This window comes from Calidris pugnax, unplaced genomic scaffold, assembly GCF_001431845.1.
Source record: "Calidris pugnax isolate Ruff unplaced genomic scaffold, ASM143184v1 scaffold20, whole genome shotgun sequence".
NCBI classification, from domain to species: domain Eukaryota; kingdom Metazoa; phylum Chordata; class Aves; order Charadriiformes; family Scolopacidae; genus Calidris; species Calidris pugnax.
The window spans coordinates 14,249,128-14,262,152 of record NW_015094510.1 but is presented as its reverse complement, the minus strand read 5'-3'; the positions used below and the strand labels follow the sequence as shown (position 1 = coordinate 14,262,152).

Genomic DNA, 13,025 nt, shown 5'->3' with positions numbered 1-13,025 from the left:
TATCAACTTTATATGAAGGGAACAAATCAAATTTCTAATCCAAATTTCAAAATTAAATATCATTATTAAAACATACCACCAGATTGGAGAAGGGGCATAATCTACTCAATTGCTCTAATACTAGAGGTCTGTTATAAAAAACTTAGAATACTTTTATAATGAAATTACCACATGAAGACAACCACCAAGACAACCATCTCTTCTAGATCTAGGCAGCGCTGACACAGACACTGTCCTGTATCTGTGGACTGTCAAGGGTCAACCACCCTGCCTTCTCTTCAGCCCACACACAGGCACATGGCAAATACTCCCTGACATTAAGGGCAGCTCACTAACTAAATCCTTGATGACAAATGGCTGGAGTTCATCAGCTTAATTTTACACCAAAGTAAGTGAAAAGCACTTCTGCAACTGACTGTGACCTGTTGGCATAGAGAGGCAGTCCAAAACCAGCTGAGAGTTGCAGCACTGTAAACTTCTCAGCTATTGCCAAAGCAACTGTGTGTCTTTATCTCTTTCAGACCATCCACACAGCATTTGTTACCTAGATTATTTATGTGAACGTAAACTACCAGCTTGAATAAAAAAGAAAACAGAAGAACATCAAATTCTGACAGATAAAGTGATTTAGGTTTTTTTTTTCTTGCTGGTTCTTACCAAACCACTTCAATACAACCCTATTTGCCATATCACATTGTCTGCTATATCACAGCACAGAAAATACAACATGCAGTAAAAGAAGACCAGCATGTACCACCTACTCCAGTTTTGGTGTTGGTTTTGTGAAGAACTCATTGTAAAGCTGGTGTTCATCCTGGCATACATGGACCATAAAGGCACAACCGCTTCGTACCTGCATTCACAGAAATACAAATACTTGATTATTACATTATTTTCCTTGCATCAGTACCACAAGAGGTGTTACAGATATTATTATTATATAATTATATTATATATTGTATTATGTACTGTATTATTACTATTACTACTACTACCATAGCTATGATTAAATTAAAGCTTTGGGAAACTCAGAATTATTGAGATCAACTACAGACTGAAAAGATGTTACCAGCCAAATAAAAGCTCATTGTGCAAACTTCTATCCCTTTTTGTTTCTGATGAAATTTAAGTAACCACACTTCATGCTTTTGCAAATACCCCTTTGTGAGGTTTGCAGCAGAGCAAAGTTTTTTACAGAATAATCATCCACAAAAAATGCATTACTTGGAAATTTTAATTATTTAAACCCACAAGCAATAGGGACAATTCTGAATGTAAACAATTGGATTAAACAAACCCGTCTTACTTGGGGGAGGAGGAATTAAAACAACAAAAACCCCACAACACATGACAACTTCACCTACCAGAGCACAATGATCTCTGTTGTTCTGGCTGGTTAATTCTGTGACGGTGCTCGCGATACTTGGACCAAGCAAAAGCTCCCTCTGGTCGAGGTAACATTGATGGATTTCATTGAGAACTTGTTGATACCTAGCCAAGAAATTAAAACATTTTTTTGGTAAACATAAAATTAATTCTAATACCTTTTTTCAGCTCTACATGATTCCATTTTTAAAAACTTTCTTTTAAATGAATAATATGTTAAACAGTATTTAAACGAAAGTAAAAATTTTCAAAACTTAAAATAGTTGAAAACAAACTATGTAGACATACTCACTCTGGCATTTTTTCAGATCTTTGCTCTACTTGTTCAATAAGAGTCTACTCAATAAAGAGAAAAAAAGAATTATCAGCAAATGATTTTTTTCTAATAATTGGAAAATTGTTTGCAGTATTTTTCCAGGAAAACAATATGCAATCTTTGAACATTCACACTTGCACAATATGCAATCCTTGCATTCATACTACTAATAAATTCAAACCCCATTTTCATAGCTTCCTTTTTGACAGTTAGTTACGAGCCCACTTACTCTGACTTTGGGAGCAGCTGCTCTGAATTTTACATAAAACAGCGTGAAGGCATTGTCAGAATTTGGCACAGCTGAGGGATCCTGAAAGAGATGAGTAATTGGTTAAAAAGGAGAATACTATATTTGGTTTCTAGTATGTAAAGGCTGAGATAATTATGCTCTAAAACAGGGTATTGGTTCTTTATGTTTATATTGCCAGTGGAATAGCTCTGCCACTTTCCACCTAGAAAGCATGCTGGTTTCAGAACTCGGATGAAGCCAGATGGAAGAACAGCACTCATAACAAAAGTTTCAACCAACAGTCTCTACAGCCAAAGTAAGATTTTCAGTAATTATAGCATTCTCCATTAGAAAGAACAATTTTCTCTGGTTCTTCCACAGTAGTACTGATTGTTGCTCCTTAATTTGTAGTACCAAAATGGAACAAAGTGTCCCTTTTACCTGCCAATCCCAGGGCAGAGAAGCTAAATTTGAGTTTGGATTCAAGCTTCAACTGGAATGTCAAGTTTTGAGGCAGTTCCCCATGCAGCTCCCCAGCTTAGCTGGGCAGACAGCTTGAACCTAGACAAATTCTAGCACTAACAAAGCAGAGCAGAGACCCAATTTAACCACCAGGCTTTCTTCCCCTTACTAATGACACAGAGAGAAGCAGATGGCATTCCCTTGAAATTCAGTGTGGACAGGAAAACTCTTCCACCTTCACCACCTTCTGCTTTCATCCCTTTGAGCAACCTGATCACCCTTCTACAAACACAGATCAAAATCCCACAAACGCTCACATGTGAGGAGTAACAAAGAACATCTAGATCTCATCAGGCCCTTTCCAGTCCTGACAACACCTCATGTTGCATTGCAATAGGAAATCTGAACACTTGATCACAACTAAAGACCACTGGTCCAGTACTGCACTGCTAGTAGAAGCAGACATTAAATGTTTCAGAGAAATAGAAATACGCAAAACTTTCACAAAACCGCCATGTCAATGGGAAGAAGGAGGTGACCTGACTCTAAAAGAAGTCTCCTTCCTGACTTAAAACTGCTCAGCAGCAATTCAAACCCAGAAATGAAGTTTCACTTCTTTCTGCAGACCAGCTTATTATCAGAGATGTTCAATTCCACTTGAATTCAGCTCACTCCTGGCAATCCGTTGGCATCAAACCAAGCTATGATACTTTTTTCTTTTTTTAAAATAAAAAGTAATTTTGTACCAATTACAAAAAACGTTCAACACCACATCACTTAGAATCATAGAATCATAGAATTTCCCAGGCCGGAAGGGACCTCCAAGGGTCATCTAGTCCGACCTCCCCGCAGTCAGCAGGGACACCCCCAACTAGACCAGGTTGCCCAGGGCCTCATCGAGCCTCTCCTTGAATATCTCCAGGGATGGGGCCTCAACCACCTCCCTGGGCAACCTGTTCCAGTGCTCCACTACCCTCACAGTAAAGAACCCCCTTCTAATCTCCAATCTAAATCTGTTCCCCTCCAGCTTGAAGCCATTTCCCCTCGTCCTGTCACTGCAGGCCTTTCTAAACAGGCTCTCCCCAGCCTTCCTGTAGGCTCCCTTCAGGTACTGGAAGGCTGCTATTAGGTCTCCCCGGAGCCTCCTCTTCTCCAGGCTGAACAACCCCAGTTCCTTCAGCCTGTCCTTGTAGCAGAGGTGCTCCATCCCCTTGATCATCCTTGTGGCCCTCCTCTGGACCCTCTCCATCAGGTCCATGTCCTTCTTGTATTGAGGGCTCCAGACCTGCACACAATACTCCAGGTGAGGTCTCACCAGAGCAGAGCAAAGTGGCAGAATCACCTCTCTGGACCTGCTGGCAACGCTTCTTTTGATGCAGCCCAGGAGCATCCTTTAGCAAGTTTCCGTGAACAGTGTCTAAAATCCCTTTCTTTATGTCTGAAAGACGCTAGAATTGAAAACTGACAATTTCACTACTTTTCCCTTATGACACTAAGTTCGACTGTAACAGGACTAAGCATGAGGCATACACCAATTAACTGAAGAAAGCAAGCAAGCAGGTAGAAAGGGATATTCCTTTCTCCTCTGCCAAAATATTGCAGCACATGACTATGAACATTTTAATGAGACAAAAAAATCTCCCTACTCACCTCTCTGCCTAAATCCCACCAGAGTGAGAGGGAGTAAAGCACTAAACTCTTCTCTGCAACACTCTAACTCCACTGTCAATGTTTTAAAACTCACCAAAAGATATTGCCAAAAAGCAGTAGGAACCCGTTACACTTAATCTCTGCAGCTACACAAAGCAGTGCAGACTTAGCAAAAAGAAATATTTAAATGACCAAGAGTACCCAAAAATACTTACTGGAATATAAGACTAAAGAGTAATTTCATGAACTCAAGAGTTGTTGTGCTTTACCAGTTTTCATCCTCCTGTATTCACTCTTCAAGCATTCCCTGCAACCTCTCTCTGGTTGCAGCCTCTCAAACCCAGTCATTTATCCATCCCTGGCCTTCACTGAGGTTACTGTCCACCGACCTCAATTCACCTCCTTCACCTTCTTCAATTTCCAGGATTTTTTACTTATTACTATTTTAAAATCTTTTGGATCACGAGGTCTCTTAGATTCATCTGAAACTTGGCCAATCAACACAAACAATGTGGCATAGGACTGACCTATTTTCACACAAAACCGCTGACACCTCCCACATTCAAAAAATAAATAAATAAAAAAAAAGAGAAGAAAACTGTATAGTGTTACAATAGACATTTCAGCACAGCTCAAGTTACCACTTACTGATTCACCTTACCCTTTTCATTAACTGGCTTGTGAGGTTCTGTAGTGTGTTCACAGTGTACGTCTTGATAAGGTGCATAGCTTTAGAAAGGCATTGTTTAAACTTAATCAAATATACAGGATAGTCTTTAAAATTTGGCTGAAAGAAATAAAAAAATACATTTTAAATACGAACAATAAGAGAGTTCAAAATTCATCAAAAATTAAAATACTCTTTTCACTAGCCAGAAATGCTAATTTGTACAAACTAAATGCAGTGTTTTACAAAAATTAAGCAGAATATTAAGTATATTCAGCAAAATCTTATGGTTATAAATCATCATCTTTGCTTTCTTACTATATCTGGCGGAGAGAGCACTTCATAGGAAAAAAAGCCCACCACAAACATAGTATGAATACATAGTTTTGAAACTATTAAGATTTAACTAAAATCAATACAGGGTTACTTACATGCGATGAAATATATGCAATACAATCATCCAGCTTAGCCAGCATGGGAATGAATCCTTCACTGTTCACGGAGAGCGTAGGGGAATTCAATTTCTTTGAACACAAGACAAAGCACCATTGTAAGGAACCCCAGTAACAGCGTTGGTGACGTTCAAAAGATCGGTACATTTTCGTTTTCTAAGACTATTAATAGTGAAACAATACTTACTGTATTGATGTTTTCCAGCTCATTAAAATAAGAAAGTTTCTGCTGGATGTTTTCAGCCAGGTCAACAAGTTCTGACTATTCAAAAATAATAAATAGAAGAAAATCAGCAACCTAGCAAGTAGTTTAAATATATACATATATATAAAATACATACATAAATTAAAAATTATTCAGCTCTCAGCACACACCTGTGTTAACTAGTTCTAGATAACTTGCAACTAAGTAAGTACAACAGATGTATAATACAGCAGTACTCTCTTGCTCCCTCTTATCAGAGAAAGACGTATTACTCTCAGTAACATATTAAAAAGCATATATTCTACAGGTTTGTCAGCATTCCACAGACAGTTTTGCATATAAACAATGCTGTCACTAGTATTATAGAGAACTGTAGAAATCCTCTATGTTAGGATTGGAGCCTTTAGAAGTTCTCCCTTATCCAGTCATGCTAAGACGACATGTTCATTACATCACTGTTAGAGCACTTCATGATGAGAAGGCAAGCATTTGGGAAATAAACTCATAATTTAAACAAAAAAAAAAAAAAAGAAAACCAACATCAATTTTCTTCTTCAAATAACCAGCTCAAAATACTTTATAAGTGATATGAATTGTTATAAAGTTTGCACTTGTCAGGCATCAGTTACAAAACCTCCCCTCAGGTAATTATCCTTCTTGATTAAAGTGTACATCGACACACGCTGAACATTTTACTGCACAGAGCCTGACACCCTGGCTGCAGGTGAAAAACACCAAAACCGAGGTTGAAAGCAAACGGAGGGATTGTTACCATAGCTCACAAGACTTCCCAGCCTGAGAAAAAGAAACTTTCGTTTATGGTACCTTAGAAGTTTCCAGCAATCCTCCCATCAAAGATTACCTGCTCTTTCAAAAGTTGTTCACAGGCCTCATGCAGTGTTCCTGTCTTCGTGGAGACAAAAAGATATTGTTTTTGCAGTGACTCCAGGTGCTGAAGGGCACTATTCACATCGTTCAAGATAGCATCACACTGCTCCTGAAAGCCAGACAAGTAATCCCTCATCTGTCTAGAAAAAGAGAATCAACAGACAACACAAATAAAATTTCACTTTCTGCATTTGCAAATCCAGCTGCCTGCGGGGACACTGCCACTACCTTTCCCCCTCCAGGACTAAAAGACCACTTGCATCAAGCAAGAGTGCACAATAAGGAGGTGTGCCATGTCCCACAGAAACAACAGAGCTATAGGATTTGGAATAGCCACTGCAGTAACTCCATTTCCCCAATATTCCTTATAGCAAGCCTACCCAGAAAGCAGAGGCATGCACCACAGCTGGTCTAGAGTGTGCAAATACTGCCTAAATGGAGAAAGGAAACAGAGGTTACTGCTCTGCTAGCAGCCAAATTCCACCTGCCTTGCTTTCAACAGGAGTGTTAATTTGGGGGTCCTCTTCTACAGAGTTTTCAGTTTCCATTTAGAAATTAGCTTTACTCTCCTAAAGTAGTGGAAATTATCCAGAGGATTCAAAACTTACTGTGAGGATTGAAAGAGGCTTAAATGAAATTAATCCAGTATCTAATGTCACCAAGTTTGTCTAAGGCTCAATGCAGATACAAACTCTAATTATCACTAAATATGTGTCAAGCGTCTAGCTTGACTAAAACATCACTTAAAATGAATTACTCTTGGAGATCAGCTAAAATTTCTGAGCTCTACTTCACCACATACAAAGCAGCAAGTAAAATCACAACTCTCTGTAGTAGTTGTGTGCAACCCTTTTTTGTACAACAGGTAAAGAACGTAACTTATTTTCCTCCTGCTCCTCTGGCCTCCTGCAAACAAGTACATATTGACCACCCTACAGACCATTTCGCATCCATGGCACACTTCAGCATCTGTGCATGCTATTCTGAACATGTCAACTGACAAAACCCAAGGGTGCTACTCTTTTTAGGCTGCTAATGATCTGGACGTGGGCTTAGTATGTGCCTAAACCGCTGCTTTTAAGAACCGTCACGCCCTCAAATGTCAGAGCAAGAGAGGAAGAGACAGACCGAACAAAAGCAGAGAAAAACAGAAGATGGGAATACAGCAGTATTTCCAAATTTTGGCAGTATTGCCAAAAAGCAAGTTTGTAAAATTTCAAAACACAGGTCAGTTTCTGTAAAAGTCATCAGCAAATCTGCTAAGTGGCTAAGCCATTCAGCCGTACTTCAGACCCTTGAGGAGTAACTGCACAAGTCAGTGGGAAGGGGTTCTTCTGAGCCTGTCAGAAAAGCCAGTTAGACAAAAATAGATGAGAACGCCCAGTCTCAAAACTGGAGTTGAGCAAAGTGTCAAGGAATGCAGGGAATGCAGATACAAAGTCACAGCCACAGTCACTGGCAAGCGGAATGGTGACAGCAGAAATAGCTAGCAGCCACACCTGCTTACACACTCTCACCCTCAGAGGATGCCATTTCAACAGCAGCAGCAGCTGAGAAGGCATATGAAAGCTCTTAGACTGTCTTTGTCTACAGCCCTCTCTATAAGCCAAAACTAATTTCAATCTGTCTCCATATACGAGGCAGTTGAGAATGAAATCTGCATCCCCTTTAACTACCACGAGGGCAACAGCCTTCAGGATGGGAGTGGGACATACTGCCTTGGAAAGCTTCAGCTGTTCCAACACATTCCCCCATTCCCCACCCAGCTGAATCCAAAGCTATGTGGACAGGATGAGGTCCTTCAAGATTTAAAACGCTTACAGTGAAAGGAACTGAGGAAGAACACGTACCTATACTTGGCACCTTCATCTTGATCCATCTGTGTTTGTACCTGAGCAAACCAGGAGAAGAACTAGAAGTAAAAAGAAAAATAAAAATTAGTTCCATGAAATGAAGATGAGCTTTTGTTAAAAAAAATAAGAGATATTTCAGAACTTAATTATGAAGCAAGGAAACAAACTATAATTTCTCATCCCAACTGAAATATCCTATCCTATTCCCATACTAAATTAAAATGGGAAAGACTGAGTTTCTTCTGGTTTTATTTGCACAAGAACAAGGCTATCGCATCAGAAGGGGAGGAGGGGGGGATGTGACATTCTTATATATTACAGAAGGGGTACCTTACTCTCACTCAAGACTCCCCTTGAAATGGGAAAAGTATCTGTCACTTAAGATTTCAATGATTCTTCTCCCCCAAGTTTCTTCACACAACTTGAAAACAGCCCAAAAAAATTTAAAAACCCACCAAAAGCTGGACATGAGACATAGAAACTCACAGAATTCTCTGAGGAAGATTACTGCAACTTGGAGGGTATTCAGCATCACTTACCTGCTGTGCTGTTTCAATTCTTTCATCCTCCATCCCCAGCATGGCAAATCCTTTCAAGAGGACATCCTCTGTGGATTCTGGCACCGCAGCCGTCAGAGAAACAGTCAGCGACTGGGACGTCAGGCTGCACAAATCTTCAATTGGAAGCTGCTCACAAAAACCCACATAAGTTTAGTTAGGCAGCTTACTAAGAAATACGATATTCAGCTCAACTACAGTAACACAATCCAAAGCATCAACTCAAGAAAATTACAGGCATCTACTTTTGAAGAAACAAATGCATTGGACATTTTACCGACCAATATGATAGTACACCAACAACTACCATACCTATATCTTCAGAAACACCTAACAATTTTGATTTTATTATTTTTTTAAAGTTGGAAAATACTATACAAGATTTTACATATGCACGTGTTTGCCTAAGAACGGAAACTGAATGTACATGTACCATGACATACTGATGAGCTGTACTTCAATTTCCAATTTAACTGGTTCTATACCCAGAGAAAAGCACTAGAAAAGTATCTGAGAACATAAGAATTCAGAACGCATGCAGAAGCAAAAATAAATGCCACTGCTGTCTACACTACATGGCAACATCACTGCACAGGAATTGTCAGATTTTTTTGCCAGATATTTAGAGAAAATTCAAGACTTAACACTGCCAGAATTTATTCAGGAAATCGTGTTTCATATTTTTCAGATGCTTTTTAATGAAGAAGTCAAGCTAAAAAGAAAGGCTTTTTCAGAAGACAAGGAAGAGTGCTGCTGAGCAGGAATTATTGGCCACAGCAAGAAAAATATGGACAAAAGTAACTTGAGAGAAATTGTATTTAAATATGATTGGAGATTATTAATTAGCTTATACAGAATAAATTAATTCAAGAAAATAAATATCATTATATACTCTTCATTAGCATAATACTTTTAATTCACTTAACAAGTACATTATGTTTTCTATTGCTGAGAAACATAAAACCAAAAAACACTACTTAAAATCAAATTGGCATTCTCCTAGAAATTTACTTAGTAAAATATTCATTACCTGGTAATATTAGTCTGGTAAAGAAAGAACTGTCAGGATTTCAGATATCTAAGAAAACACAGACTGATCTTTTTTGTTCAACTTCCACACATCTCCACCCCCCGCCCTCCAAAACAGGTAGGACCCCTGGGGTCCTAGAGCTGGGGAGCCAGGGTTTCTCTCATTACTGCTACTGAGGAAAGGTCGAGTTGATCAGAGCCTGCTTTTTCAGAATAGCTGAGACACCACTGTCCCAATCCGCTTCAGCAGGAGCCACGACCACCTGAAGTCCTCAGTGACTTGGCATCTCCATGGTCCTGACTGGCAAATACAGCGCCTGCCTTGTTGCAGAGCTGGTTTAGATCCTTAAGAACATCCTCCAAGAGCAGCACATCCTTCTACAGCCATTTTGGATGCCTGCCAGTATTTTCTTTAGTACAGTTGCACACAGCTTACACAAAAAATAAACCAGGAAGCATGAAATGAAACAGGTGCATGCCAGAAATTAACTGCTTTACACCCTCCCCCTTGTTATTTTGACCTTCCAGACACTTGCTGGGAGCCACCTTTGTTGATTTTATGGCACCACGTCTTGTGCTATGACCCTGTTCAAATACAAAACCTCTCATGAAAAGCGCAGTTAAAGAAGGCAAACATTTTGTTCCCCTTCCCTTTGTAGACAAGAAAGCATTCATAACTAGTCATCACGTTAGAGTTGGATATTTTATAACCAGATGGGAAACCATGTCTTCCATGATGATGAGAAATTATTAAGCTTTTTACCACTATTCCTGGCTTATTGAATCATCTGTAAGTTATACCGGGAAATAATCACAGAATCATAGAATGGTCCAGGTTGGAAGGGACCTTTAAAGATCATCTACTCCAACCTCCCCGCAGGAGGGAGGGACACCTTCAAATAAGCAGGGACACCTTCAACTATATCAGGTTGCTCAGAGCCCCACGCAACTTTACCTTGAATGTTTCCAGGAATGGCTCATCTACCACCTCTCTGGGCAACCTGTTCTATTATCTCACCACCCTCACCGTAAAAAATGTCTTCCTTGTGTCTAGCCTAAATCTACCCTCTTTCAGTTTAAAACCATTACCCCTTGTCCTAACGCAACAGGCCCTGCTAAAAAGTTTGTCCCCATCTTTCTTAGAAGCCCCCTTTAAGTACAGAAAGGTCGCAGTAAGGTCTTTTCTGGAGCCTTCTCTTCTCCAGGCTGAACAACCCCAACTCTCTCAGCCTGTCCTCATATATGAGGTGCTCTACACAGAATCACAGAATCTTCTAGGTTGGAAGGGACCTTAAAGATCATCTTGTCCAACCATCAACCTAACTGACAAAAATAGACACCCACACAACAAACAAGGAACATCATCACTAAACCATACCTCCCAGCACTACATCAACCCGTCTTTTGAACACCTCCAGGGATGGGGCCTCAACCACCTCCCTGGGCAGCCCATTCCAATGGCTGATAACCCTTTCAGTCAAAAAATTTTTCCTAATATCCAGCCTGAACCTCCCCTGGCGCAACTTGAGGCCATTTCCTCTTGTCCTGTCGCCTGTGACTTGAGAAAAGAGACCGACCCCCACCTCTCTACAACCTCCTTTCAGGCAGTTGTAGAGAGCAATAAGGTCTCCCCTCAGCCTCCTCTTCTCCAGGCTGAATAACCCCAGTTCCCTCAGCCTTTACTCATAAGACTTATTCTCCAGACCCCTCACCATCTTTGTTGCCCTTCTCTGGACCCGCTCCAACACCTCAATGTCTTTTTTATGGTAGGAGGCCCAAAACTGGACACTACCCCTCTGATCATTCTCGTGACCCTCCTCCAGACCCATTCCAACAGGTCCATGTCTTTCCTGTGCTGAGGGCTCCAGGGCTGGACACAGCGCTCCAGGTGGGGTCTCACCAGAGCAGAGCAGAGGGGCAGAATCACCTCCTGTGACCTACTGGCCACACTTCTTTCGATAACAGATAGTGCCAGCAGCTACGAAACGATCCAGATCAAATCAAGAGGACTTAATGCATAGAACGAAAGGTCTCAATTTCAAGGAGACAAACTTTGACACACTGAGTGATGTGGTAAGGCCGGGCAAGGAATGCCCGGTGGATTTGGGGAGGAAAGCTGCTACCGCTGCCTACAAGCCCCCTGCAAGCCGGGCCGGGCGGGCAGCACCGGGCCGTGAGGCCCCCGGGGAAGGCAGGAGGGAGAGCGAGCACTCCCGGGGGAGGGAAAGCGGGACGGCGGGCTTGGGGGGGCGGTAGGCAGAGGGTCCCGGGTGGGGAGGAAGCGGGACGGAAGAGGGAGCGGAGCGCGGCGGCGCTTCCGGGGGTTCCGGCGCTTCCGTCGGCGTCGCGTGGCAGCAGCGTCATTGGCGGAGGAGGGGAAGTGCGTCAGCCACGGGCGGAAGAGGAGGGGAGGGAGAGAGCGGCGGCGGGGCGGGATGGCGCCCCTCACCATCTTTGTTGCCCTTCTCTGGACCCGCTCCAACACCTCAATGTCTTTTTTATGGTAGGAGGCCCAAAACTGGACACTACCCCTCTGATCATTCTCGTGACCCTCCTCCAGACCCATTCCAACAGGTCCATGTCTTTCCTGTGCTGAGGGCTCCAGGGCTGGACACAGCGCTCCAGGTGGGGTCTCACCAGAGCAGAGCAGAGGGGCAGAATCACCTCCTGTGACCTACTGGCCACACTTCTTTCGATAACAGATAGTGCCAGCAGCTACGAAACGATCCAGATCAAATCAAGAGGACTTAATGCATAGAACGAAAGGTCTCAATTTCAAGGAGACAAACTTTGACACACTGAGTGATGTGGTAAGGCCGGGCAAGGAATGCCCGGTGGATTTGGGGAGGAAAGCTGCTACCGCTGCCTACAAGCCCCCTGCAAGCCGGGCCGGGCGGGCAGCACCGGGCCGTGAGGCCCCCGGGGAAGGCAGGAGGGAGAGCGAGCACTCCCGGGGGAGGGAAAGCGGGACGGCGGGCTTGGGGGGGCGGTAGGCAGAGGGTCCCACTGGCCCGGTAACCCCGCTAGAAGGTGAAACGCTGCTGAGCCCCGCAACAAGCGGGGGGGAGCGGCAGCCCCGCAGGCCCCACCGGGCACCCCCGGCCGCTTGGCGACGTGGCAGCGCGGCGCCTTCCTCCCTCCCTCCCCTCCCGCCCTCCCTGCGGCCCGGGCAGCGCTGCCGCCTCACCTCCGGCGGCACCGGCAGGTTCTCGGCCGCCGCCTTCAGCTCCAGCACGGAGTCGGTCTGGCGGTCGCTGAGGGGCGCGGCGGGCAGCGGGCGGCGGTCCCACAGGCTGAGGCGATCCCGCACCTCCCTGCCCGCCGGCTCGGC

General features: G+C 43.0%; 1 protein-coding gene across 1 annotated transcript in view; it reads right to left on the bottom strand.

The window, feature by feature from the left end:
* The window catches only part of COG3 (component of oligomeric golgi complex 3), a 35,306-nt gene that overhangs the window by 21,362 nt on the left and 919 nt on the right, over positions 1-13,025 (bottom strand). The window contains exons 3-13 of the mRNA XM_014965734.1: positions 12,882-13,019; positions 8,648-8,794; positions 8,106-8,167; positions 6,230-6,395; positions 5,350-5,424; positions 5,142-5,234; positions 4,705-4,830; positions 1,932-2,012; positions 1,679-1,722; positions 1,365-1,491; positions 762-853 (exon numbers count right to left, since the gene is read on the bottom strand). Of these exons, the coding sequence (XP_014821220.1) occupies positions 762-853; positions 1,365-1,491; positions 1,679-1,722; positions 1,932-2,012; positions 4,705-4,830; positions 5,142-5,234; positions 5,350-5,424; positions 6,230-6,395; positions 8,106-8,167; positions 8,648-8,794; positions 12,882-13,019 (1,151 nt within the window). The remainder of the gene's footprint in view (positions 1-761; positions 854-1,364; positions 1,492-1,678; positions 1,723-1,931; positions 2,013-4,704; positions 4,831-5,141; positions 5,235-5,349; positions 5,425-6,229; positions 6,396-8,105; positions 8,168-8,647; positions 8,795-12,881; positions 13,020-13,025) is intronic.